The sequence below is a fragment of the Aspergillus tanneri genome, assembly GCF_003426965.1.
Source record: "Aspergillus tanneri strain NIH1004 chromosome Unknown AapTan_1_pilon_pilon_pilon, whole genome shotgun sequence".
NCBI lineage: Eukaryota > Fungi > Ascomycota > Eurotiomycetes > Eurotiales > Aspergillaceae > Aspergillus > Aspergillus tanneri.
The window spans coordinates 1,219,653-1,246,679 of record NW_022984628.1 but is presented as its reverse complement, the minus strand read 5'-3'; the positions used below and the strand labels follow the sequence as shown (position 1 = coordinate 1,246,679).

The following is a 27,027-nucleotide window of genomic DNA, read 5'->3' as shown; positions in this document are numbered from 1 at the left end:
AAGAAGTAGTGACGTAACCGCCCATATCCGAGGCTATCCATTTATTTACGTACTCTCCGTAACCATCAATCAACCCACTCACCACCAAATCACACCATGCCGCCATCTTTTTCCTTTCCCTCGTCTTCCACGACCCCAATTCTCCTCCTCAAAACCAAGTCCACCCCAGCAGACGGCTACAATGAATTCTTCTCCACCCACAACTACAACCCCGCCTTCATCCCGGTCCTAGAGCACCACTTCCACGACCAGAACCTCCAAACCGTCCGCCACCTATTCAAGTCAGGGGCATTAAACCCCGGTCCTGGCCGGAAATATGGCGGATTGATCTTCACTAGTCAACGCGCAGTCGAGGGATTTGCAAAATTACTAGATTCTCTTGACGGTAGGTCTACTCCATAACCTTCCCTTCCTGGAGGGAAGTAAAGAGAGAGATTAACCGTCGTACGAACAAAATAGAATCAATCTCCCATTCCGCCTCTCAAGATCTTATTCTATACACCGTCGGACCAGCTACCTCTCGCTCTTTGACTACCCTTCGCGATACTCATCTCCGGGGGGCAAGTATCCACGGCTCTGATTGCGGAAATGGCGAATCTCTAGCACGGTATATCCTCACCCATTACAACCGTCACTACAGTACCACATCGGCAGAAGCATTAGAAGAAGAAAAAGAAGAAAAAGTTACTACATACAAAAAGCCGCCGCCACCACTACTCTTCCTAGTCGGCGAACAACGCCGCGACATTATCTCGAAGACACTAATGGGCGCGGATCCCCCGCAACGCATCGCGGTCGACGAATTAGTGGTGTACGAGACGGGAGTGATGGAGTCATTCGAAGAGGAATTCGGGGCTGCGATGCGCAGCGCAAAGGAGTATCTTACTGTCGATACGGACCGGGTGGTTTGGGTGGTGGTGTTTTCGCCGACCGGGTGTGAGGCAATGTTAAAGGTTTTAGGAGCTACTAGCGATGATACTGATGGGAATAGGAGGATGGAGAGGGTGTTTGTTGCGACGATTGGACCGACGACGAGAGAACATCTTCGGAATCAATTTGGGTTTGTGCCTGAGGTTTGTGCGGAGAAACCGAGTCCGGAGGGCGTGGGGTTAGGTATTGAGATGTTTATGGAGAGAGCTGGGTTGTGAGTTTTTTTTAATTTTTAGTTGGACTACGTAGATTTTGTGTATATACCCATACAAAGCAGATATGTATATTCAGACGGGCTATGAAACATGTTAGGGCCGGCTTATCTCAAATAACTACTAAACTATGGTAGGAGCAGTAGACGCCGAACAATCAAAGTGTTAAAAAAGGCTAATGTCATTCGAGACAGTCGAGACAAATGTCGTAATTGGAATGCGTGAGCGTGATTGATTACCCTGGCATTCATCTATGCAACGGTGAAATTATGTGCGTGATTCAGTCAACCAACCCTCCATTGCTGGTCCTCTGCCTCGTCTCTGTTCTCTGCCAAACCCTATAATGTAGGCAGGCCCTGTATGGGCACATCCTGTTTAACCGGGACGTCTACCGCATGATTTCCTCGTAAATCAGGACTGCAGATACTTGTTAGTATAACTCGGACTACTCACGCTTGCTCAAAGGCTAGACTCACTCTTCAACTGCTCCTTGCTGAGAGCATCCTTGTTCTTGTCGAAATCAAAGAACCCTTCCGGGATTGGAGGAGCCGTGGGCTCATCCTCGGGATCATGGTAAGGCTCCAAATATGGATGGCGCAAAGCGTCTTCAACCGAGATACGCTTTGCAGGGTTGAACGCCAGAAGCTTCTCCAAGAGATCCAGCGCTAGCTCGTTGCTCTTGGGGAAAAGAGCCCGGAAGGGAATCTTCTTTTTGAAGGGAAGGGATCGGATGTACTCCCTAGCCCTTCGGGATTTGATTCCGTAGTAGTCCTCCATCGTTGGTGTCCCAAGGACGTCCAGAATGAGCGTCAATTGATGGTGGTCTAACGAAATCCTATGTCAGTTCGGTAGGTTTCGGTTTCATCCGGACCACATGAACCTACAGTCTTTGCCCGGGAATAGAGGCTTGCCGCTCAGCATCTCGGCCAAGATACAGCCAACACTCCACACATCGATCGCTTTGGTATACTCTTTAAAGGTCAACATAATTTCCGGCGCGCGGTACCATCGAGTCGCCACGTATTCCGTCATGAAGCCTGAATTGTCGTCGGTCGATGCAGCCGAACGGGCTAGGCCAAAGTCGCAGACCTTCAGGTCACAATTTGCATTCAGAAGAAGATTCGATGGCTTGAGATCACGGTGAAGAACATTCGCTGAGTGCATGGCTTTCAAAGCACGCAAGGTTTGGTAGATGAAGTATTGGCAATGATCATCAGAGAGGTCTTGGGTACGGATAACGCGATGCATGTCTGTTTCCATTAACTCCTATAATATCGGTCAGCAATTCAGTTTCTTCTCGAGGTCTCAGGAAAACAAAATCAGGCCAGGTTACCTGAATTAGATAGACTTCATTGAAGCTTTCGTAATTGCGAGGCCTCTGGATATCCAAGATAGAGATGATGTTCTCGTGGTTGAAATACCGCAGCAGCTTCATCTCACGCAAGGTTCGCAGGCAAAACATCGAATGGTCAAATGGAGTGATCTTCTTAATGGCGACTTTTTGGCCGGAGGGTTTATGAATAGCAGAGCTACGGAGGTTAGCACCAGTCACCTCCCCCGTCGTTTGTGCTGGCTCTTACCAGACAACACCGTAGGCACCTTCGCCAATGACATCTTGAATCTCATACTGGTCGGAAACGTTGAAGGAGATCTTGCGAGATCCTCCCTGGGGAGGCAATTGCTGCACCATGGTTGCTGACTATCCGAACTAGATCGACGTTAGTTCAGGTATGTACATGGCCGGAGCAGGCTCGTCGAGTGGGGGTTACTGCTGAATCAACCAGGAATAGGAAGGCAGCTAGAATTGATCCCAGTGCTTAGCAACAAAGGATCGGGATTCCAGACTGGATCCGGGTATATCATCACCAGCAAATTGACACGGCGCCAAGAACAGCAGGTCCATACTTGGCTTGAACAAGAAAATGGCGCTTACATTCGTTTACACTGTAAATAGTTCCCGGGAGTGGTTGTTGATAGCCTAGCTGCAGCAGTCTCGCATACCCTGACGGTGGGGAATAAATGACAGTCGCTCGAGAACTGTCAAGCTGGATGCGGGGTAGGATGTACTACTGAAACAGGCTGGGTTGTGTCCGATGCCGTCGAGTGCTCAGGAGGAAGAAATCCGGGAAGAAAGACGACTCGGCGCTGGATTTCAGGCGGTTGGATTTCCGCCGGGAGGGGGGGGGGGGTATTAACTAGGCCGGATGCGAAGAATGGACGGAGCGGAGCGTAAGCAGCACAAACAGAACTCAAGTCGGTCGTTGGCAGATATGATCCTGATACAGAATATCAGTACGTCAATGGTCAGGGTCAGGCGGGGGGTATTCAACAACAGTTGAGATTGATGCGGGTCTACAGCACAAAAAGGAGAAGAATATCCGTACCCTCTCAATCAGAACCCCGGGGTTTTAGCCCTGAAATTAATGTTTCACAGCTGCGTTCTATTTATAATCTCCTCGGCGGTGTGTCTGTCTCTTGCGTTCCGACTCGGGATTTATGAATGAGAGAAATAGGTCGTAGTGGTGGTGTCAAAGGACCAGTGGGTAACCTGGCCGGAGGAGGAAGAGGAGAGGAGAGGAGAAGGTGGAGGGGCTAGATGTAGAGCCCGAAAGATGGTAGTAATAATAGCAGGAAGTCACTAAGACCACTTACTAGGTAACTAAATAGGTACTAAGAATGATCAAATGCGAAGAATAAGGGAAGTTAATAAACCGGGTGCGGATCGGCCAGAGTGGGGTGGGGCCGCAATGGAGGGGGACGGCTTCTGATATCAAAAGCAACAGGGGGGAAATGAATGAAATGAGAATAGGCCCGGGATGGTAATGGTGATGATGGTGATGATGATGTTATTAATTGTTCCCATAAGATCAAGATCCAACCCGGATGAAGAGGACAGATCATGTGCCAAAGTGCAGGGTTCCTGGATCCTCGACTGTGATCGCCAGTCAGCTATCGATAGGGTCAATACGGCTAGGAACGGTAGGTCCTTCTGTACTCATTATGGACCTACATATATACATAACATACTATGTCCATACCTACTGGGATATCAGACCGTCCAACACCTGAAGGAGAGCAATTAGCAGATTAAACGCCCATTCCCTCCGTTGCTCGCTCCTCCTATTTCCATTACTTCTTGTTGTGATCACTTCCCATTCCTCTTCGGTACGGTATCTGAAATCCTGTATGGTATTGTACAGAACTGTCTTGGTTTGGTATGACTGGTATTGATAAACACCCACTTAAGAGCATGAATCGATTTATCGAGAATCAGCGGGAAATTAGTCAGAAGACATTAAAGGTTCGAGACATTTATCTGGGACGAAAGCCTGCCTGGAAATAAACTTCCGCAGACCCTGTACAAACAGTGGACAGAGTAGGCAGAGTCCTATGCCGGCCTTTCATAGGCTATACCTTTTATGGACTTTAGGTAGCATTAGGTATATACTGATACTGGCTTCTCTTAATCTTTTAGACCTCGACTTTTATTCTTTTGCATCCATATTAAATGATTTCAGTGTATTCCGTAAATATTTCCTGTAATAAAGAGCCTGCTCTCTCTGTAGATGTCAGATATGCTTGCCTCAATTGCCAAGTTTTCGCTGCCTAAATCTGGAGTATTGAACCAGTAACTTTATAATATTTATTTACTTAATTTGCAGAGGACATTTCAGATTACTCTCGAATCGAAATTATCACAGTTTTAATATGGAGCGCTTAGTTCGTAGGCATCTTTCTACAGCAGAGAACAAGTGTACATGAGAAATCAGTGTCTAATATTGAAGCCAGTAGGTAAGTACTAGTCTGTAAACATACCTACCAAGTAAACGATGTATACTTAAACTGTAAAGTTGCAGTCCAAATCTGCCTCAATTGCATTGCCTATTAATATACTTTAACTTTTGCTGACCTTGCTATAGTGGTATTCTTTGTACCCAGCCAGCGGTAGAAGATAGACATTGTCATTTAACAATATTCAAAGAGTCTCGAGCATTTATACTAGCAGACATCAAGCTTCCTCAAAGACAATCTCTGTACTACCCTAATAGCAGATAGATGTAGATCCTCAGTATATCAATTTTACCTCCTATCTCAGTACCAGACTTGGAGTCTAGAATCTTTTGGAAATTAACCATACAAAACAGTACGCTCACGTATTACTGTAATACGTAAATCCATTAAAGGGACCCATTTAGACGCCATGCCAAATCTTGTACCCCATAGTAACACGAGTTCAATCCAGCCTCATTTTTCTGACTTACAGGTATGCCAGATCGACTGAAACAGGCTGGTTCTCATTTCTCATGGTCCAGTCCAACTGTAACTAACGATTTCCTTCTCCAGCTGGGGGAGTCCAACTTTCCCGTCAACACTACTGTCTCAACCAGCGTTTCAATTCCACTTTTTTTTGCCCTCCACATCCACATTCCCCCTTATGCCCGACTAACTCGTCACGGCGCTAATCAACTTGCCCCTATGGGACTCGCATTGCATCCATGTTCGTTGTGGTTGTTTTTTTTTTTTTTTTAATCACCTTTTGAGAAACCAATAATAGTTACTATCGAGACACTCCATAGTACGGAAAAGAATCCAAATAGTTACTTATATGCAAGCTCAAGGTAAGCACCAACATGGAGGAGAGCCAATGTCCATTCATCTATGCTTCTCAGACGCTGCGCTACTGCTTTGGATCACAGTCGTCACAAGTCACTGCGTAAGGTGATTCGTGCGTGCGATTTTCTGCCTTGGCATAGTTCTGTTCCGTGTTGCACCGTTATTCCTGGTGCTGATTTGCTGTTATTGTACCGATGGGTCTGCCATGCTAAGCCGTGATCTAAAGTCTACTGTGCATGATCGGCCTAACAGACGCTGAGACCAATGCACGATGTTCCCATTGCACACAGGGCTCGGCGTCTATGGGCTGATAATCATGCATTGGGATCCAAAGGGAAAATAATCGACAAGAAACCGGAACTGGACTATACATACTTCGCATGTGTATGTATATCCTTTGCGTCCTTTTAGGCTTTGGGTCACCAAGAAAGAAAATAAAGGCCGAAAAGAGATAGAGTGAGGGGATTTAGAATATATGATGATTTGGGAGTGATACTACATGCCAATAAGACTAAAGAAAACAGGTGGATATGCAATATTCGTACAGTTCGAACACTCGAGTATGCCGACACCTGAATTCGAGACCGATAGACAAAAAACGGGATCGTTGGAATTTATTGATATCTTGCACGTATAATTTACCAAAATTCTTTGTAAAGACGGAACTATCATTACTGAACAACCTGTAGGCGTGTTCAACCTCGTCAGTCGAGTGACTTTCAGGTATGGGCACAAATGGCGAAGTACTGAGGGGAAAAATAGCTGGGGAACCAAAAGGAAAAAAGGGGAATCAAACCTTTTCGCGCAAAGACCCCATCCACTGCACCAAGCTGACACTTTGGTCGGCCCGGTCTTCCACAAGCATGGTTTGTGCCCACAGCCGGAGACCAGGTTCTCCATCCTCCTTCACGACGTACAGATGTGGTACCACAATGCTGCCAACGCCCTTCGACCGGTGGTCCCGGCTCTTCTCAACCACTGCCCGTACTCGTTGATTGAAATCATTGTCCAGTTCGGGCAAATTCTGCTTGCCCACGCGAAGTTGCGATTTGTCGGTAAGGCCGAAAACATCTATGATGAGCTGTGGGACCGCATCACGGCCAACCCAGAGGAATTGCGTCTGGCCATCGTCGATGAGGTAAAGTCCATAGGGGACAACGCGCTCAGAGGACAAGTTCACCGATGGGGGAAGAACAATTTCGCCCGTCTGCTCATCGGGCAACCCTGCGTTGTCCGGCATGTCATGGAGGGAGTACATCTTCGGGTAGATATATTGCATGAGAAGGGGTAGGGGAAGCGTCGACAACAAGCAAAGGGCGGCAGACCGCATGTCGGTCGGGATCTGTGCGGATTTCCGGAGGCCAAGCTACATAACAATGTCAGTCAACTGGCAAGCGAGTGCAGTGGGTTGGAAGGGGCACCTACGTTTTTGATCATGGCCAGGAAAAGAACTGGAAGCCCTCTCAAGTTCGATGGGAATTGAAGGCCACCACCACTGACGCTTCCACCGGCAAGCTCCTTTCGGTAGGTCGAGAGAAGCTCAATGATCTTGGCCTGCAACGCCTCACGGGCGGGTTCCAGACCACTTCCAAGTGTCCGTTCCACAGCCTTATGGCTAAAGTAAGTGGCGATCGCTTGCTGATCTGCCGATGCGTAAACATCGGGCAGGCTCTGAGTAGTAGGGAGGGCTAAGGTCAACACCCGGATTCTCCTCTCGCCGTTGCATGTAGTATGAAGGACAGCCGTCTGCATGCACACGACCGGCTTCGTGACCGTCTCATCGATGGCGACCTCCACAACATACGCTTGGTCGCGGGGAAAAGCCGGGAAGGCGCATAGGTCAGAGCTGCGATTGAAGAAGTTTCCATAGAATGTGTTCATGCGCAGACCGGTCGTAGCACGGACACGGAGCACAGCCTCCAACCCAATCTCTGACGAAAGGTAATCAGAGAACTCCCGAGCAAACTTGATTGCGTCTTCTCCACGAGCAGCGTTCCAGCCGGGATAGAAGTACGTCTGGCCTCCCGTATACCTTGGCAGGTTGCTGAGGGATGCCACGTCCTGATACTGAGAAGAGAACAAGAACATGTCCACAGAAACCTGTGCCTTTGAACACTCCACAGCAAAGCTCTTGTAGAAGCTGTTTGCCGTCTGCAGTAAGCTGCTCTCCTTGCTCGTTCCCAAAACCTTCTTGTCCTCTCTCATGGTCAAAGAACCATGTCCAATATTCGGGAGCGACGAGCTGAGTACGGTCATCTTTCCGCCAACAGGTGCGATCAACTTGTAACCAGCACGCAAAGCAGATCCCATTGCACAGCCATTATTCTGAGTGCTCTGGAACATCTCCTGCAGTTTATCAAGGAATGTCTCGATGTTTTCGCGGCATTCGCTCAACGTTACGAGAAGATCTCCAGGGATGGGGAGGAAAGGTTCGTCGAGGTCGCTGACAACGAGCATCCTAGGATCCGAATTTTCCGAGCCATCGCGGGGAATGCTGAAGTAATGTAGACTCGAGTCAACTGCGACGAAACCCAAACGCGTCCGGCGGTCCGCATTGGGGATTCGATCCAGGCTTTCCTTGATACACCGAGCACTCGTGGCCAAGAGGCCGTTGGTGACCGAAGCGTAGCTCACATCGATCAGGAAGAGATAGACAAGAGGTTGCGGAGGCCGGACCATGTATTCTTGGGGGGCAACAAACTCGACCACTGAGTGGTTTAGATCGGGCCTCAGCGATCTATCCGCGGGCTTTTGGAGGGTGGTGTCCCAATCAAAGGCTTGAGGCACGTCATTCGTCAAATTACACATGTTGCAACGCCAGCGGTGTCCATGATCAAGAAACGTCACGAAGGGATTGATGTAGGATCGGCAGCGTCGACAACGCGAGATCACTTGGTCTGGGATGACTGGGATAGGGTCTTCGGAATCGTGGAGGGCCGCATATGGCTGGATGACCAGAGCGAATGGCAGTTTCGACTTCTTCAGAAGAGAGTGAGTCGTCGGCACGGCATTCAGCGTTGACCGGACATATTTCGGAGGGCAATTGGCAGTAGGGGAGGGATACACGCTAGTCTAGCAAGAGGTCAGTGATGTGGCCGCGCACGTACGGAAGAGGATTCTTTGTGCATACCCCCGGTGGCAAAATAATGGGAGGAGGGGCTAAGTCAAGTTCCGCAACATTAAATGGCTGCGTGAGAAGATCCGTCGTATAGAGTTGGTTGAGGATAGGCCGTGGGATCTGGGGAGCCGGCTGGGGAGGCTGATTCGGCATGAGGTGCGGATCGGCCATACCCATTGCGCCAAATTGCTGGGTCATATGAGCGACCGGCCCGGCATATCCTGGAGCTGGAGCTGGAGCAGCAGCAGCAGCATGCATCTGGGTCGGATCGGCTCCGTATGCCGTCGGTTGCTGATATCCCGCAACTTGGGGCTGAGGTGGATAGGCTCCATAGCTACCACCGGCGGGCAGTTGACCTCCTAGAGCCGCATTGGCACCCGAACCAAACTCGAAGGCCTCTCCAGCGTATGCTCGCTTCTTTTTTCCTCCAGCTTGTCCTTGGGCAGGGGCGGGAACTACCCCCGCGGGTTGTTGAGTGGGAGACTCGTAACCGACCGGTTGACCGTACCCTTCTTGGGGAGGATAACCTCCTTGTGGTGCTGCCATGAAGGATTCTAAATAGTTGGTTTTCTCGGGATTTAGTGGAAGGTGAAATCTGTTGACGAAGTGGTTCGAAGATGAGCTAGGTATATGCAAGCGTCGCGGAAGTTCGTTAAACCCTCACTGTGCTTGCGGTCAGGACACCGAGGTCTGAGCAGGAGGGGAACTGAATTTCCCAGGGGGACTTTGCATACTAACAACGATAACCGAGCCTGACCAAGCCAAAGACTACAAACTCAGTCTGAAAGATAAACAATCAGACGACGCGTAGATGGCACAAGAACCGGTCAGCGTGTCCTTGTGGGGGAAACAAGTGAGAGGTTGTCACGACGGACTGACCTGGACTGACCTGGACTGGATGGTTTACGGTGGCCTTTGCAGCCGCCTTTGCTCGGGCCAATCAGCGAGCCCCACAGGTTGGCCGCCTTCACCAAGGAGGGAACTTACTGAATACTTGAGGGTTCGGAGAGGGGATAAATTCAAAGAGGACTGCTTCATGGGAATTATGGTCTGGGTACTGGTTAACTGACAGGTATGCTTCTCTTGTGTATGTTCATGACCGAAGATCTCATCAATAACTAATATATACTTCAACAGAATACGGAGATATTCATAGCTCATTCCATGCTCACAGAGCTCATATGTATGCAATACATACAGTGTGTGAGACCACTATAAAGAGTAGAAAGAGAGAAATAGTCAAGGTGGTATCTCGTCGGTGATCCATCCTGGAGGACCAATGTAGTCAGGCATATCATACTATAACAAGGATACTAGCGGATGGGGAGTTGATTGCACTCCATACATGTACAGTGGAGCTGTTTTAATATAATCCTGACCTGTTCGTCTTATCTTGAACCGTGCTGGACCCGTGGCTACCGTTCCTATACTATCTAGTTACCTCGATCCCCATGTGGAATGCCTGCGGAAGCTTGGCGTTGCCGTGCCAACAGCTGACCGCTGCTAATCGCACCAAAACGTCGTCTCCCTATCGCTCTCCAAAGAGCCTCTCCGTTCTTTTCAGCGTTACTCTGACATCCCCTAACGGACACTGGCTCTCATAGGAATAAGCCCCGATTTCCTTTTCTCTTTTTCTTCCGGGGCTGTCTCTTCTTTCATTCTTGCGTTTCGGCGTTTTTGCTTCACTGAAGAACTGGGGGGTTTTTATTTCCATTGGATCCAATAAGCGAAGTACTTTGGATTTGGACACCAGAGTTAAATTGCTCATAGTGCATTGACTATTGCACTTATTCCACGGCCATTGGTCTATATGCAGCACCTATAAATTCCAATCCGAGGATTGCAAGCGGCTCCGGAATCGCATACTGAACCACGCAGTTCAGTCCTACGGCATTGTCGTGATCAGCAGGATGAGCGTTCGGGTTGTTGCACGTATTCGCCCACTCTTGAAGTCAGAGCGAGAGTTGGACGTCATCCTCCGCAGCGGATCGAACCAAGTGGTACCCGGGAAGGTCGAGAAAAAGAGCTCACAGGAAAATGCAAAGTTGGCAGCATTAAGGGATCGGGATACTATGGTGCGGATCCCAAACCCAAAGAATGAAAACGAGGAGTATTCTTTCCAGTTCAATGCTGTGTACGACGCGGATGCCTCGCAGCAGGAGCTCTTCGACGCAGAAGGTTCGTGCCGTATCGCCTGATGCCTGGGATGGTCCTTAATATACTGACTCGCGTCGCAGTTGCACCTACAACCAAACACCTTTTCAACGGCTTTGATGTCACACTGTTCGCATATGGAGTGACAGGGACCGGGAAAACGCATACTATGCGAGGCGGTAAAAGCCTAGCGGATAGAGGCGTGATCCCCCGTTTTTTGAGTAGCATTTACAGGCGCAGCCGCAAGATTGAAAAGGATAGCGAAGGAAAGACGACAGTCAACGTTTCCTTAAGCTATTATGAGATTTACAATGACAAAGTCTACGACTTGTTCGAGCCTCCGGAGAAGAGAACATTTGCAGGGTTGCCCCTTCGAGATAATGGCGGGAAGACTGTAGTTGTAGGTCTGACGGAGAAACCTTGCTCGAATCTGAAGGAGTTTGAGGCCCTGTACGATCACGCAAACATAAACAGATCGACATCTGCAACGAAGGTCGGTACTTTCCAATGTGGAACATCTATGAGACATAGCTAACGTCCAGCATAGTTAAATGCTCACTCCTCGCGGTCTCATGCTATCCTATGTGTCAAGTTAACAATTGCTTCTGATGATAAGATTTGTGTCAGTACCGCATCCGCCATCGATCTAGCTGGCTCCGAAGACAACCGCCGGACAGACAATGACAAGGAGCGCATGGTTGAATCTGCCAGTATCAACAAAAGCCTTTTCGTTTTGGCACAGTGTGTGGAGGCGATCGGTAAAAAGCACCAAAGGATCCCGTACCGGGAATCTAAGATGACAAGAATCCTATCATTGGGCCAGAACAATGGGTTGACAGTGATGATTCTCAACCTTGCACCCGTGAAGTCCTATCATTTGGACACATTGAGCTCGCTCAATTTTGCTAATCGTACGAAGAAGATTGAGGTGCGTGAGGTGGAGAATGAGCCGATTTTCAAGGGACCTTCAAGACCAGCAACGCGGCCTTCCGTAACAAGCTCTCAACGACAACCTCTACGACCGTTGACAGCGTCTGTAAACGTGAGCCTTGCCGCCGCAACCAACAAGGACGCGGCCAAGCCTGGTGATGGTAAACCGGTGAAGGCATTCCACGTCTACTCTGATAAGCCTCTTCCGAGACAGTCCACGCAGTTCAAGAAGCCGGAAATGCCCAAACGACCCTCACTGACTTCTGATCCTCATTCATCTCGTCCCTTGAAGACCAGTCGCATTGCACAACCTATGCCAGTGCATAAGCACCATGAGGACATCTCCCCGTCGATGATCGAGGAAATGGTGGAAAAGAAAGTAGAGGAAATCCTAGCCGTCAGGGCTGCCAGTGAACAATCAAGACAAACTCAAGTCCGCGAATTGAACGAAAAAGTACAAAAGCGGCTTGAGCTTCTTGAACAGCGTATCGAGGGTACCGAGGACGCAAGGGCCGAGGGGCTGTCGTACCTGCTCATGGCTAAACAGCACCAGGGGCGTGGAGAAGATACCTATGCGCTGAAGATGTATCAGTTGGCGTTGCCCTTCTTCCCAAACAATGAGAAGCTTGCGACAAAGATTGCTAGATTAAAGGAACGTATCCAGGCCAAACTTCACTTGGATGCAGGACCCACAGGCACTCCGGCTCCTCCGTCAGCCAAAAGAGAGCTTGGAAGTATTCTATCCATTAAAAAGCAGCCCGCAAATGTAGGCACCAAGCGTCACGCTTGGGATATGGATTCAGACTACGAGAACCCAGGAGAGAATTTCGGGGGGATGAGCGATGACAACGACTTAGAAGCATATCATCCGAGACGCAAGAAGCGCACCAAGACCAAGTCTCGCATTGACGAGGAATCAGATATCGTCAAATGCGATGAGCCGACACCGTCCCCTCGGACAATCCACCTTCTATCGATCATTAACTCGCGCGATGTGAGCCAAATCAAACTATTGAAAGGCGTTGGGGTCAAGAAGGCAGAAGCCATCGTTGATTGTCTGTGTGAAATGGACCAAAACCCAGCCGGCCACGTCGACTCACCCCACGTGCAGATCAACAGTCTCACAGAACTGAGCAAGCTAAAGGGGGTGGGTGTAAAAACCGTTGAAAGCATGAGAAATGGGGTTTTGGTATAGACAAACGGTAAAAACAAGTTGAGATTTGCATTTCCCGGAGCCTCGAGAATGAGCATTGCTGGATCTGATCTTGACAGGTCTTGCATTTTGTCCTTTTTTCTTTTTTTTTAATGCATTCCGCTCAAGTTCGTTTGGAACTCAGCTTTTATTTTGGTGCATTATCATATGGACCATTTTGCATTGTGATGGTGCCTTTTTTTTTTTTTTTGTTTTGTTTTCTATTTTCCATCAGCGACGGCGTTGGTAGAGTTTTGTCCTTTTCTTGCTGTATGCATTTTGTGTCCTCTTGGGTACTTTTTCAAGATCTATTATGGTTTCAGGGCATTTATTTACATTTTTCTTTCCTTCTTCCTCCGTTTCCGAGGCGCTCTCCTGCTGGCTTTGATGTCAGTATACTAGTACGACACCTTACTAGTCTGAAATCTAAAACAGGGAGGGTTCAGCAGGTAGAGTTAAGAATGGCGCGTTTTCTAAATACTACAAACTCACAGAGCATTCTACCGAGAACATGGATCTGTGGTTGTCAGTTGGGCTACCAATATAAAAGATGGAATACGTGCCAGTGTTGAAGGCTAAAGTTGGGAAGGAAAGCCAAAAAAAAAAAAAAAAGATTCGTGTCAAATTTCACCATGCTCATTGTCTATAGTACATTGATTGACACTGTAGGGGCGACAAATATTGGATAGGTAATTCGCTCCATAGTCTACGCATCAAGGAGATAGCAGATCTTATAATTAGTTCTTCTGTCCTGCCTTCTCAAAGACCACTTGCCCATCCTTGGTAAGTTTGGCAATACTTTGACTTGTCCCTTTGAGTTCCATTTCTAGTTCTTCTATCGTCCTCGAAGGAGCAGGCGCAGCATGGAGAGCTTCCTCGGCTGTCTGTCTGAATTCTTCATCTGCGAATGGCTGTTGCTTTTCAGTCGGTCGTGCAGGGCCGGTGGTTAGTCCCCTGGGTGAGTCTGCAATCTCGTTTACTTCCTGTGAGGTCAGGACCTCGTTGATACGAGGGCCTCTGGTTTGTAGTATGATAGTGGTAGGGCCGTCAAATTGCAGGAAGAGCTGAATATTAGTAGCTATTAGTGTCTGCCATTGTTGGAGTGGTCCGAGTAGCGTATCACGTCAACTTACTCTGTCCCCCCAAATGGTCATCCGAGACCAAGTCCGGATCTTGTGCAATATCCTCATCGTTGTTTTCCACGTGTTCGAATCCGACATATCCCGGATGAATTTGGAATCCTGGACGAATTTCGGAAGACTCTTGAGGCCGGGTACTTGGAATTTCAAGGTCGTAGATTTGAAGCGGTAGGGACGAGGGGGGTTGGAGGAGATAGTGTACGCCACGACATTACTTAACACCGATTATTAGCATGATTATGTCCACATCGGAGGTGCACAAAAGAGCAAACGCATACCTTGGGTGTACAATGTACTGTTCTCCGGCTTTAAGCTCAATCGAATATAACTGACCGGTACCAACTAGTGCCAACAGTCCTCTGCCAGTGACCTCAGAACTACCCCAGTGAGCCAAGCTCTTCGCACGTTAGTCCGGATGTTCAGATCAAAGGCGCCATAGAGCGAAAACGTACCAGGCTTCTGTTGACTGTCGGCCGGACAGAGAGAGAACGTCCTGTCCAGGCGAGCAGTGCTTGTCTCTGGGCTACCATCCAGTCCACGGAGCCGTTGAGGTGAACAACCGCAAAAGATGTAACTGGAGACCGAACGGAAACCAGGGCAGTTACCGGCGTAGCCGAGGACACCTGCCACGATATCAATATAACATTCGGAGTGTTGACGGATTAAACGAACTTTCTGGTACAGAAAAGGTATTCCAACGGCTGCTCGTCGAAAGGGCTCCAAAATACTCAATGTCGAAACTACCTGAGTGTTCAGGCATCAATAATAGTCAATGGATGGGATCACCGAGTGTACCCAAGGGGGGAGGTTCCTGCATACATTATCTGCCTTCCCACTTAATCCCACCAAAGTCCCTCGTCGCGTGTACAGGTTCTGCGAGGCGGAAAGTGAAACTGACAAGAGGGAGTACGGGGCTCCGATGACATCGAACCGGGCGTCTACAATCGCAGCTCGTTAGCAGGGGATCCTTCGAAATGGAGATTAGGTAGGTAGGGAGGTGCCATTCACCCTATGACTACCTGGACACTGACACTGAAGGGGGCATACCAGTTGATTCAGCCGAGCTCGGAGAGCCGGCAAAGGGAAGGTGATCACCATTGCCTGACGCAGGCTGTTCCGCAGGAGTAGCGCGAATCTGAAGGCATCTTGTTTGCCATGCGCGGTGCAATGAAGACGCTCCGGGTCGCGCTCGTGGAGGGAGGACTCGGGTGCATGAGAGAGTCCCCACGCCTCTCCTCAAGGGTTGACTCATTGTCGTTCCTGAGGAAAACCGCGCAGAAAGAAGGACAGAGGAGGGGAAATGGGTTGGATGTGCTGCTCGTTCTGCGCAGTAATTCTTGCTGTTGCTGCTTCTGAAGGCTCCTAATCGGGAAAAGCGCTGGCCTGAGGCTTGGCACCCAGATGGCAGGGGGAAACGACTTTTATCAAATCACTACGCAGCACAGTCACTCCAGATATCTAGGTTGACTTGTATGAGGATAGCTTGGATGGTCTTGGGGGGTCTGAAATTTCATATCTCCTCCCGGAAATGCGATCCCAGGTGGAGGCTCAAGCATGTCATATTCTGCACTACGCTCCCTCTGATGTCATGGATACCTCAACTCTTCGATTCATAGTACAATTTGCATAAAAAGAGTCCGGAGATGCCTTTTTTTAAGCATTGCCTTGGGATACTATCAGAGAGCTACCTAACTCTCAGCTGAGAGGTATGTAGACATTTAGGGCAAAGGTTTCGGATATCGAGACCTTAATTAGTAGATACAGCACCATCCAACTCCATCAATTTTCGTACAGAAATGATCTGCCTACTTGTAGTTGCTAACCGGCGGTAGAACCTAGGAGTAAAAGGAACGAGACAGAGAAAACACCAAGGAGGAAGCTGGGAGGCTTCCAGGAATGCATCGGTGATTGCGACAGAAAGGCCGACGCTTCCCTCATCGACTCTTTTCCTCCGAACCCGGCGGTCCCAATCGCATTACCACACGACAACGCCGTTCGCTTCGACAAGGGCTGCACCTCCTGCACAATGCGCCATTGAATCGATTGGAAACCTTCAGCGTATCATCTCGCTTGTTTCGAAGAGTCTTTTACCGGCCATCATGCTGCCCAGGGCAGCTCGATCGCCTTGCGTGCGCATCCCCACACACTTCCTACAGCGCGGCCTGGTCGTACCGCACGCGTCACCATGGGCATCATCTACATGCTATGGGGCCCAACTGAGGGCGTTCTCGACCAGAGGAGGTCCGTTGAAGAAGCAGGCGGCGGACGAATCTCCAACGGAACGAAATACCCCACGTCCTAGTGCTCCATCCACATCACAACCGGTAGACGCGGCAGTTGTACAGAGTTCGAAAGATACCAGGAAGGACCCCAAGGCGAAGACGGAGGAGAAGAACCTGCTCGGCGAGACCATCGTCGTGAAAAAGGAACAGCGAAAGGCCGACTGGGCGATAATGAAAGAGATGGCTAAGTACCTGTGGCCTAAGGTAGGAGGAGCCCGAATAAGCCGTTATAGGCTGAAAATTTTCAGGTATTGATGGAGAAACCATATAGGATGACTGGGGAACAAAACTTCGTGTTGGAACTGCTTTGTCATTGCTTGTTGGAGCCAAGGTCAGGATGCGTCGACGGAGCCAGCTATTGCTGTGGTGATCGCTGACGATGAGTTGCAGATTCTCAATGTCGAAGTGCCCTTCTACTTCAAGAGCATCGTTGATTCGATGAATGTGGATTTTGCAGCGCTCGGTGGTACGGCATACACGGTGGCTGGGTCTATGATCATAGCCTGTAAGCAATGGCTGCCTCGTTTTCGAGCTCTACAGTGTCTAACGGCAGCCGTTCAGACGGAGCGACTAGGATATGTGCTACGCTCTTCCAAGAACTCCGAAATGCGGTCTTCGCCAGCGTTGCTCAGAAGGCAATCCGCAAAGTCGCACGGAATGTCTTCGAGCATCTACTACGACTGGACCTGAACTTCCACCTCACCCGACAGACTGGTGGATTGACGAGGGCGATTGATCGAGGAACAAAAGGAATTAGCTTCTTGCTGACATCCATGGTGTTCCACGTGGTCCCAACCGCGTTGGAAATTTCCATGGTGTGCGGAATATTGGTATGGCATGCAAATGTGTCCCTAGGAATCGACCACGAGCTTCGCTAACTGCGTTGGATAGACCTACCAGTATGGCTTCCAATTCGCGGCCATTACGGCCACCACCATGGTCGCGTACTCTGCGTTTACAATAACCACCACTGCCTGGCGAACCAAATTCCGAAAGCAGGCCAATGCGGCGGACAACCGCGGTGCCACGGTTGCGGTGGATTCCCTGATCAACTACGAGGCGGTTAAGCATTTCAACAACGAAAAGTTTGAGGTCGCGCGCTATGACAAGGCGCTCAAAGCGTACGAGGAGGCGTCCATCAAGGTAACGACCTCGCTGGCCTTCCTAAATTCTGGCCAGAACATGATTTTCTCCAGCGCCCTTGCCGCTATGATGTACCTCGCGGCCAATGGAGTTGCTGCGGGCTCCCTGACCGTCGGCGACCTGGTCATGGTCAATCAACTCGTCTTTCAGCTTTCGGTCCCGCTGAACTTCCTTGGCTCTGTCTATCGCGAGCTGCGCCAGTCCTTGTTGGACATGGAGACCCTGTTCAACCTGCAGAAGGTCAATGTGAACATCAACGAGAAGCTAAACGCGAAGCCGCTTGAGCTTCGGCAGGGTGGCCAGATCCGGTTCGAGAATGTTACCTTTGGCTACCACCCCGAGCGGCCCATCCTGAAGAACGCAAGCTTTACGATCCCGGCTGGTCAGAGGTTTGCGATCGTGGGGCCCAGTGGGTGTGGCAAGTCAACGATCCTGAGGCTGTTGTTCCGATACTACGATGTGCAGCAAGGGCGAATCCTGATTGACGGGCAGGATATCCGCGACGTCACCTTGGAGAGTCTGCGCAAGGCGATCGGTGTTGTCCCCCAGGATACACCCTTATTCAACGACACCATCGCACACAACATCCGCTATGGTAGAATCGACGCGACCGACGATGAAGTCCGCAAGGCCGCGCAACGAGCGCGGATTCACGAGTTGATTGAGCGACTCCCCGACGGGTACAAGACGTCAGTCGGGGAGCGCGGGATGATGATTTCTGGTGGCGAGAAGCAACGGTTGGCCATCTCTCGACTGCTCCTGAAAGACCCGGAGCTCCTATTCTTCGATGAAGCGGTAGGTTCCAGTCCATGTCCTGCGGTGAGAGGAGGAGCGACGAAAACTAAAACTAACCCGTTGAGTGTAGACGTCGGCGCTGGACACCTACACTGAGCAGGCGCTCCTGCAGAATATCAATAGCATTCTGAAGGAGAAGAAACGCACCAGCGTTTTTGTAGCACACCGACTGCGGACTATCTATGATTGTGACCAGATTCTGGTGCTGAAGGAGGGAAGCGTGGCAGAGATGGGGTCGCACCGCGAGCTACTGGAGCTGGGTGGAATCTATTCTGAGCTCTGGAATGGTAAGCAACTAGGGAATATTTTTTTTTTTAATTTATATTCCGATTGGGTGCAAGCTAACGCCGGTTTTCATGCATATATAGCGCAGGAAACGTCACTCGCTCAGGACCAGGAATATGAGCGCAACGCTGAACATGAAGAGACATCAGACGTGCAGAAATAAACCGGTCCTCCTGATCTTTTCCCCCCTTCTTCCCTAGTTACCTTCAATGTAGGTTGTCTAGATAGGTTGATAGAGACGCTAGTTCTTCCTTGTTGCATTGTGGACGGAACCATTGGGTCACTAGTGACAATATATTTCCGTTTAGTCCGAACAACCGGCGAATTCTAAAAGGACACTAAGACGCCATTTCGTGCGACTTTCTCATATTCTCAGAATATTCAGTACTCTGCGGTGATCAGTCGATAGGGCTCTTTGAGGAGATCTATACTCAGAGGATCGAAAGAAAAAAAAAAAAAAACTTCTATACGAATATCGGTCTATCAAGAATCAATAAAGGGAAAGATATCAATAAGACCCCCTGGCTAGTCCCCGCCCAGTTTAGCGGCGTCCCACCATCGGCTAGTTTCCTTCTAGACTCTTTCTCTCGTTCATTCCCCTCGTTCTCCTTTACTTTCTCTGTGCGGACCGTGGTTCCCCCGTTCTACATATTATCTATCTATCGATCGATCGATCGATCAGACCCCTCGTTCTACCCACATTCATTCCTTTGAATTCCTATCACAAACGTTCTTTCGAATCCATCCAATCACTAAAAATCTACTCTTTTACGACAACCGAAACATCCGGATTCCGCTTTTCTCGCTCCTTTCGGTGAATCTGATCCCTGCCACTCCGTTCGTTGGCCCTTCCTTTCCCCAGATCTAGCCTGTCACCCTCCTCTCTTTCACCCCTGGTCTGGCGGACGACGGTTCGGATATCGTTATTGTTTAGTGTTTACCATTCAGGTGCCACCGGCCGCCTCAATTGCTCGGTTGACGAGGTATCTGGCCCCCTCCCCCCCCTGTTGGGAGTGAGACTGTGGTTTGAGACAGGGTTTCTCTTCCAAACCCTTCCTTTTCCTTCATACTCACCTAGCTCTTAGACGTCCCCGACGATCACACCTTTTCCAGCAATCGTGCCTGTGGTGTCGCGAGTCTCAACGACCATCTTGGCGGAGACCTGTGATACGCCTTCCCACTAGCGATCCTTGAGAACCGACAGAACCCTTTCTCTCTCCCTTGAAGCACACACAATGAGTCTCATCGAGAAGTTACGAACAAGTACGTCTCTCTGGCAGAATGCTGTGCTATTCGTTGGCAGCCAGACACTAACAATTTGCCCACCATAGAGATCGAACTCTACCGACTAGAGCAGCGGTATGCACGTCGCAAGCACCGCAGCACGTTTTCGGGGGTCCAATACGTCGACGGTGAATACGTCTATTCCAATGAGTCAAATTCGTCGTCAGGGACCGTCTCCAAGCACTCCACAGGCAGCTACTGGAAATCTTCCACCTGGGGCTCATCTGGAGACTCGCGGTGGCGGTGATGAATCGACTTGAACCCTCGACGCCTTTCTATTTTGTTTTTGTTTTTGACTCTTATATCCTCGACATTATGTCCCACGTGGAGGATGTCACGATTACTTCTTCGTATGCCTTTTATTTCCAAGTCATGGATCAAGATTATTTACCGAGCGGGAAAAGTTCATGAATTCCTTTTTCGGTTTCTTTCTTGGAGGGGCATGACCCCGAACGAGTGAGATGAGACAATTGGAGATAAACCCTTGCTTCGGCGGCAATGTGATCGACAGCCCTGGGAAACAGTATAACGCATATGCGCTCTGGCTGTCGTCACTGCTGCCTTGGACTATGGTGAGTCACTCATTCATGGTGTCGATCTCACGGACCCAACCTTCTTGCCTTTCTACGGTTTATCTCCCGCCCCTATTTTCATTCATCTTCTTCCATATTCAACTCTACTTCTTGGTCTGGTTCCAAGCGAACGTTGGATCTGTTTGATTTTATTCTATTCGTTTTGTATATTTGCGGGCATTAGCGAGCCTTTCATGGCTTCATCTTCATCTTTCTTCTTCTCTCATTCCCTCGCCTAACACGATCTCTACCATCATCAACACTTCTTCGTACATGAATTTCAAATTAGATTTGTCAAGAGAGTTGAAATGAAAAGATTATGATCTCGTTCAACGACATAGCATGGAGAACATTCCCCTCTGTATTATTATCTTCGAGAAATGTGATTTCTTATAATATAACAGGAATTAGTCCTTGCGTATATATACTGGCCACTAACACCGGTCACCTTTTTTCATTACAACTAAACGCATCTACACCTTTTCTTTTCTTTTCTTGCTCTTTTCAAACAATCACCATCATCGTCTAAACTTCTTTCCTCCAATACCCAACCGTCCCAGGTTAGGAAGACTGGATTTATGTCGATGAGAACCACCTAGAATGGACCCTCCCTTCTGAGGGGCCGAATCCCCTGCAGTCGCCCGACCCTCAACACCGCTGACAATCGCACCTCCTGCACCCCCAGTACCGGTGGCTCCTCCGGGTCCGCCACGAGGAGTATCAGGTAGGGTCTTTTCCCTGTGTCGGGCTTGATCGGCAGATAGAGCGGCAGCCAGCGAGGGATTCTGGAAACCCGGGCCAGAGCCGGAGCCGGAGCCCTCCGGGTCGAAGGGGCGTTGAGAGGCTCTTTGGGACCGGCGGGCTTTCTCTTGGACGGACTTGAATTTGTCGAGTAGCTCGACCCAGCGGATGGAGTTCTCGTCGCGTTTGAGACGGCTGCCTGTGGAGCGGTCGTAAGATGATGAGGACGAGTTCGAGGCCGTATTGCTGCTGCTGGTATTCAGGTTTGGTTAGTGAAATGAAATGCACACGGCTGACATGATTCCTGCTTTCAGGTATCTTTGGAAGAGAGACGTACAGTCGAGGCCCGGTGTGGAGAAGTCCAATGTTACTGACGCTGTTGAGGCGGTTTTTCAGGGCCGCGAAGGCTGAACTTTGCGGAAGTAGCATGAGAACGCCGTAAAGGCATTTGTAAAGATACGGGTATCTCTCTGGCTCCAGCAGCTGGAGGCGAAGGTCTAGCCACAGTTTAATATCGGCCTTGGAAAGGAAGAATTCGGCGGAAATGGGACACTCACATGTGAACACGGGGGATTCCAAGAGTTGGACCAGCTTGTCAATTTGAATTAGCATGTTAACCGTCATTTCAAGCTCGGCACTGTGACTCCTGTTAGTACCGTCCGGTAAAAGATGAGGTAAGAAGGCGCTATACTCACAACACTTGAAGAAGGTTATATGCCTGCTCATAGGCTTGAGCAAGGAGGCATAAAGAAAATGTAGACACTGCATTGTGACACCAGGACCTAAACAGAGCCACAAAAAACATTTGGCCCTCCTATCAAGAATATTAGGGCCCATAATCAGATATATGCGAGGAGTATCGCGTACTTTTGAATCTAGATTCCGCAGCCGTTTACGGAGATCTGAAAGCTCAGGCGCAGTGATCAGGTTGTTGTTCAGGTTTTGAACCATGATACTGGCGAATTCAATATCCTATAAATGCAAGAATGAGTAAGTGGTGGACGGCACGTTTCAAGAGCGGGTCTCACCTCTTCTTTCTCCAGACAGTCAGCAAGGGTTCGATATATGCGTTCTGGACTTAGATTCATGCAGAGCTGCCTAATAATAAGGTTGCCACGGACTTCAAGTAGGTTCCGGTCCGTGGAGAATAGTTGAAGCAGGTTAACCATGAACGATTTGAAATAGCTGTCTTCACTATTCCTCGAGATCTGAGAGAGGAGTTGGAGGTCCTTGGTCACAACTGCTTCTGCAGGATCGGATAGTGTTTTGAGCAGCGCAGGAAAGGTTCCGTCATTGAATGCTACCACCTTTTTGGGCGCCTTCCGATGCAGCATTATCAACCAAGAGAGGGCGGCCACCCTGGTAGCCTCGTTCTCATTTAAAAACTGCAGGGTGAGAGAGTTAACAGCCGCGGCATAATCGAGATCTGCAGGCGGCACCGGTGCTGGCGTAGATACGATGCTGCTTCGTGGGGTTTGCTCGGTTGAAGATTCCGGCTGGACAGACTGCTTCCTCGAGTCGGCCGTTGGCACATCAGTAAGTTTGCTGCTGGTGGTAGATGACCTTCTTTCCACGGATTCTCTACTAGATGAAGGGGTCGGCTTCGCGGATGTAGCTTGTTGCGACTCGTCCGACGGCTCTTCCGACAAAGTAACGATGTATTCCAGCAAAGATGTATTTACTCGGTTCGCAGCCTGCCGTACTTGATCCGATCCACTGGACATTGCTGGGAGCACCTGCGTCAAAAGACGTGGGACGAAAGGTAGTATGTCTTCGGGGCTGATTTCGAAGAAGTTATCAATCCAACGCAGCGCAGTTAGTTGCATCTCCTCATCTGCTCTCACCATCAGCAAGGGCTTATGGCACGATAGTGTTTATATTATTTACCGAAAGAGGTATCGACAAAGCCTACGAGAATATCCAGTATCTTGGCGTGATCGATTTGGACATCCTGCCCGGGGATCCAATCCCCGTCGACGTGCAATCCATCCTCGTCAATGGCAGATTCGGATCCCGAATCTTCAACGGCGTTCTCATTATTCTCTGTCTCAACAGCAACAGTCTGAGCTGTTGTTGTGCTGGCGTTGTCACTTGTAGCCGATTGTCTGATATCGCTTCCTTGCCCTTTCCGACTTTCATCGATCCCTTTTTTAAGCCGTGCGATTCTCTTTATTTCCGAAAGAAGCCGGTCAAGTAGACCTTGAGTGGCCACGTTTACGTCCCTGTTTGTGTCACCAAGAAATTTAATTAACCCGCCTAAGAATTCCGGCAAATATGAAACAAGTTCCAAGTCTGGGATCGTGTCCAACAGTGTCAGCCAGGATACCAAGAACATGCGAGTGAACGCGCTGATAACATGTATCCGTTCCTTTAATAAGGGAATAAATTTTTGAAGCGAAAAGGCGGTTGGAAGCTCCGGTTCCTCTAAGGTCTCCGAGTCCACGTTTTGCTTCTCAGAGAGCTGCAGGACTGAAATATAGGAAGCTGCGGACTCCGAAACAATGTCCTTGACAAGTCTATCGAGAAGCTCTGCGCCATTTTTTACTGAAAGTTCCGAATCAGAAGCTAACTGGAAGCTCGTATCAGCAACAGTGTGTATGGAGGATGGCTGGTCCAGATAAGGCCCGAATGAATGATATACGTACTTTGCTAAGCGCATCGAATATATCATTAAAAAACAGTAATATCTCTCCTTTGGCGACTTTAGAAATGTTGTACATGCTCTCACAAGCGTAATATCGGACTCGGGCATCTTGGTCGGAGAAACAGGCTAAGACTGGGGGAACAATTTCCTTCAGATAAGGTGCAACTCCCTCCTAGTATCTTCGTTTCAGCACCCGGCAGTATAAGTACCAGATATTCCCAAGTGGACTCACAGATCCGAGCGCTATTGAAGCCGCGGCCAACCCAATCAAACCACCGTTTCTCGCGTGAGGTTGGTGCACAGCGTAGGCGTAGTCATGGCAAAGCTGATCCACAATTTTTTGGATTTCCTCATGCTCTCCTTTGAAGACGGCATCTCGGACAACTTTCTCGAGCCTATAAGCCGCAGTTCAATTAGACCAGGTTACTCTGAAGCCGGTTTGGTGGTGGTTCTGATTGTCCCTACTCCAAGGCCCCTTGTTTCCTCCGATCGTATAGTTTGTCATTCAACAGACGTTGGATTGAGTGATCCATCGCTCAAATAAACAAACACAAATTGCAATAAGTCACGAGCACTGGGCCGTTGCTAGATAATGCTCATTGTGAATAAGCAATGTCCGACTGAAACGGTTGGTCAAGCTCACAGCTTTTCAGAGCTGTTCCCAGGCCATCGGTTTCAGAAGTAGCACGCAATAATAAACTGATTAAGATACACTGTGAGCTGCTCGAGCCTCTTCAGCAAGTCGATGTAGGGATCGCTCACTGCAGGATGCGTTGGCAGCGTTGGTAGCGTTGGAAAAGTGGTAGTTTGTTTGTGAACGTGGTGTGACGTAGTCAGCAACGACTCGTCTTGGCTTAAACTGCTCGACTAAGTTAGTCCCGTGCCATACTCTCCACTATCTACCAATATCTGTTTAATATCTTATACTTACTTCCATCCAATATATATGTCCCTATACGAACTTGATTTCTAGAGACACTGAGACTTTAGTCTTTTGGATACCGCCGCTTAATGAGGGTACTTAGAGGCTTGCTCAGTGAGCGCTTACACATGGCTCCCTGAGCTGCTCACCCCCCTTTATTTTTGACGGATAGTATGGCACTGGTGCTAAAATAATTATCTCTAAAATGCCCATGTCTGTTTATATGCCCGTAGAAGAGTAACGCAAGTAGAAAACTAATGGGAATTGAATATCTACTAAGTGGTAAAATTACCCAGAGCAAGTATGCACAATCACAGACCTAGTAAACAAACTGTGCATTGTGATTGCGATTGCGATTGCTACGAATCTATAAGTACGCCAATTCTTCTCCCATTTTAAGGACTATGTATTCCACAAGAGCTTAGGATTTTACCAAAATTATTCTCATTATTATCCTTTTATTTGTTCTGCCTTCTCTTCCATGCTATTCTTTTCTTCGCCATTGGCTGACCATGGGTAAAAGATCCTTTTGACGAGATGAAGATGTCCGGAGAAAATGCCGAGATCGCATGGAAAGCGGCTATATTTCGAGAGCTCACCAAGATAAAGACGCTGTAAGAAGCAAACATAATCGTCTTAACAAAGTAAAGAACTGTAACATCAATATATTCTTTTATAGAGTGGGCCATCTTACAAGCGGCTCGCACTATCGGACGTACTAATCTTCTTTTATCAGATTCCGTATAGAAGAAAAATATAAACCAGCTGCCTACAGGTTCAAAGCTAACTGTCCTGCTCCGGATATTGTTTGCATCAAAGATTTCATCCACTGGTATATAGATTTCAGCTGCAGGCCAGGGAGGCTTAGTAAAAACAAAAAGGTGACAATTAGGAGCACTTTGGTATTTGCTGAAAGATTCTTTGGCGGCTTTTTAAGGAAGCTACGATAAGAAAAATCCTGCAAGAAGACCGGTCGGAGATATATTCTGTAGGTATTTCTCTATCGATAAGGAATGCCCGGCTAAAGCTGCTTCAGTGGGTTAAAAAGACATAATAGGAGCTATGCTCGGCATCGTAGCATCGCCCATTACTACATAACAATCCGGTAATCTGGTCATGCGAAAACACCACAGGCATGAATCAGGGCAGAGGAGATGGTGAGAGTTGCTCTACATCACCTTAATGGAGGACAGCGGTGAAGTGAGATGCAAACATCATCTACGCATACCCATACCCCTTTATTCATTAAGACGTTATATTAAATAAGTATATTTAATAGCTCTTGATTAACACATACGACCATAGGGTGTGGGGAACAGGGCTTCCTGTCCGCTTAGCTGTACTTAAACTGCATAATAAACGCGGTTAAATGGTACATGAGCCTTGTATAAATTGCCACTTTATGGGTGAGCGCCGCTGATTGATAATTGATCATTAACAGCCGATCATCGATCATCGCTGATAATTTCTTGGCACTTGTAAAGGTGCGAAATGCCTTGCTATCTAATAACTAGATAGTACACAAAGAGGAATCGCTGAGAGAAAGAAAGTAAAGGGGAAGAAGCGTGCGTCATACTACGAGGGGTCATGTGACTGTAATAAGCGGACCAACCATGTGTGCCGATTGCAGCGAATGCGAAGCTAAGCAATATACAGGCGTAGCCTGGGACAGCACTTAATACAAAAATACGCTGTCTAATTAACTGCTTAAAAACTGCTTATAATATAAAACACCGTGGGAAAAAGGAAAATGAAATTCAATTGTATTAATAAGAAATATAAATAGTTCGCGCGGAAGGATCCTGCTGATTAGTGGTCTTAGCAGTCACATGAAACAGAACTGGTGACGTTGAAACGTTCTAAAGGTGGTGTCACCTTTGTATAACAGATATCGCGTGCTTCTTGCATTGTTTGTACTTACTTATTTACTTCTCCGCATCCCCCGCACTACCTTCTCCCTTTCCCCATGCTTGAAATTCTTGTTAATTAAGATAGCACCAATTTAATCAAGTTGCTCGGCCGTTACATTTGTACACTAGTTGGATTAACTCCGCGGACGTTTATGGTTTA

General features: G+C 48.6%; 8 protein-coding genes across 8 annotated transcripts; 4 read left to right on the top strand and 4 right to left on the bottom strand.

The window, feature by feature from the left end:
* Window positions 1-96: 96 nt before the first annotated feature.
* Window positions 97-1,148, top strand: ATNIH1004_002436 (uroporphyrinogen-III synthase HEM4; the record flags this gene model as incomplete). Its single annotated transcript, XM_033567128.1, has 2 exons — window positions 97-385; window positions 460-1,148. 2 exons carry the CDS (start codon window positions 97-99, stop codon window positions 1,146-1,148), a joined length of 978 nt encoding a protein of 325 aa, XP_033429123.1.
* Window positions 1,149-1,530: 382 nt separating this feature from the next.
* PMK1 (mitogen-activated protein kinase) lies at window positions 1,531-2,832 on the bottom strand (the record flags this gene model as incomplete). The annotated part of the gene is made up of 5 exons (XM_033567127.1): window positions 1,531-1,559; window positions 1,619-1,966; window positions 2,027-2,408; window positions 2,476-2,671; window positions 2,723-2,832. The coding sequence occupies 5 exons, from the start codon at window positions 2,830-2,832 to the stop codon at window positions 1,531-1,533; spliced, it is 1,065 nt and encodes a 354-aa protein (XP_033429122.1).
* Window positions 2,833-6,546: 3,714 nt separating this feature from the next.
* On the bottom strand, window positions 6,547-9,420 carry SEC24 (COPII subunit SEC24; the record flags this gene model as incomplete). The annotated part of the gene is made up of 3 exons (XM_033567126.1): window positions 6,547-7,122; window positions 7,182-8,828; window positions 8,887-9,420. 3 exons carry the CDS (start codon window positions 9,418-9,420, stop codon window positions 6,547-6,549), a joined length of 2,757 nt encoding a protein of 918 aa, XP_033429121.1.
* Window positions 9,421-10,784: 1,364 nt separating this feature from the next.
* On the top strand, window positions 10,785-13,153 carry ATNIH1004_002433 (kinesin family protein; the record flags this gene model as incomplete). The annotated part of the gene is made up of 3 exons (XM_033567125.1): window positions 10,785-11,052; window positions 11,112-11,521; window positions 11,576-13,153. 3 exons carry the CDS (start codon window positions 10,785-10,787, stop codon window positions 13,151-13,153), a joined length of 2,256 nt encoding a protein of 751 aa, XP_033429120.1.
* A 734-nt stretch (window positions 13,154-13,887) lies between these two features.
* On the bottom strand, window positions 13,888-15,541 carry AIM24 (AIM24 family protein; the record flags this gene model as incomplete). The annotated part of the gene is made up of 7 exons (XM_033567124.1): window positions 13,888-14,214; window positions 14,284-14,503; window positions 14,568-14,686; window positions 14,742-14,912; window positions 14,962-15,033; window positions 15,109-15,227; window positions 15,337-15,541. 7 exons carry the CDS (start codon window positions 15,539-15,541, stop codon window positions 13,888-13,890), a joined length of 1,233 nt encoding a protein of 410 aa, XP_033429119.1.
* Window positions 15,542-15,817: 276 nt separating this feature from the next.
* Window positions 15,818-18,957, top strand: atm1 (ATP-binding cassette Fe/S cluster precursor transporter ATM1; the record flags this gene model as incomplete). The annotated part of the gene is made up of 8 exons (XM_033567123.1): window positions 15,818-15,904; window positions 16,122-16,775; window positions 16,843-16,902; window positions 16,962-17,076; window positions 17,133-17,401; window positions 17,463-18,509; window positions 18,580-18,796; window positions 18,878-18,957. The coding sequence occupies 8 exons, from the start codon at window positions 15,818-15,820 to the stop codon at window positions 18,955-18,957; spliced, it is 2,529 nt and encodes an 842-aa protein (XP_033429118.1).
* Window positions 18,958-20,029: 1,072 nt separating this feature from the next.
* ATNIH1004_002430 (uncharacterized protein) lies at window positions 20,030-20,325 on the top strand (the record flags this gene model as incomplete). The annotated part of the gene is made up of 2 exons (XM_033567122.1): window positions 20,030-20,057; window positions 20,126-20,325. The coding sequence occupies 2 exons, from the start codon at window positions 20,030-20,032 to the stop codon at window positions 20,323-20,325; spliced, it is 228 nt and encodes a 75-aa protein (XP_033429117.1).
* Window positions 20,326-21,168: 843 nt separating this feature from the next.
* ATNIH1004_002429 (VAC14 family protein) lies at window positions 21,169-24,568 on the bottom strand (the record flags this gene model as incomplete). Its single annotated transcript, XM_033567121.1, has 9 exons — window positions 21,169-21,643; window positions 21,729-22,028; window positions 22,087-22,205; window positions 22,259-22,363; window positions 22,420-23,225; window positions 23,279-23,960; window positions 24,037-24,207; window positions 24,268-24,430; window positions 24,501-24,568. 9 exons carry the CDS (start codon window positions 24,566-24,568, stop codon window positions 21,169-21,171), a joined length of 2,889 nt encoding a protein of 962 aa, XP_033429116.1.
* Window positions 24,569-27,027: the final 2,459 nt, after the last annotated feature.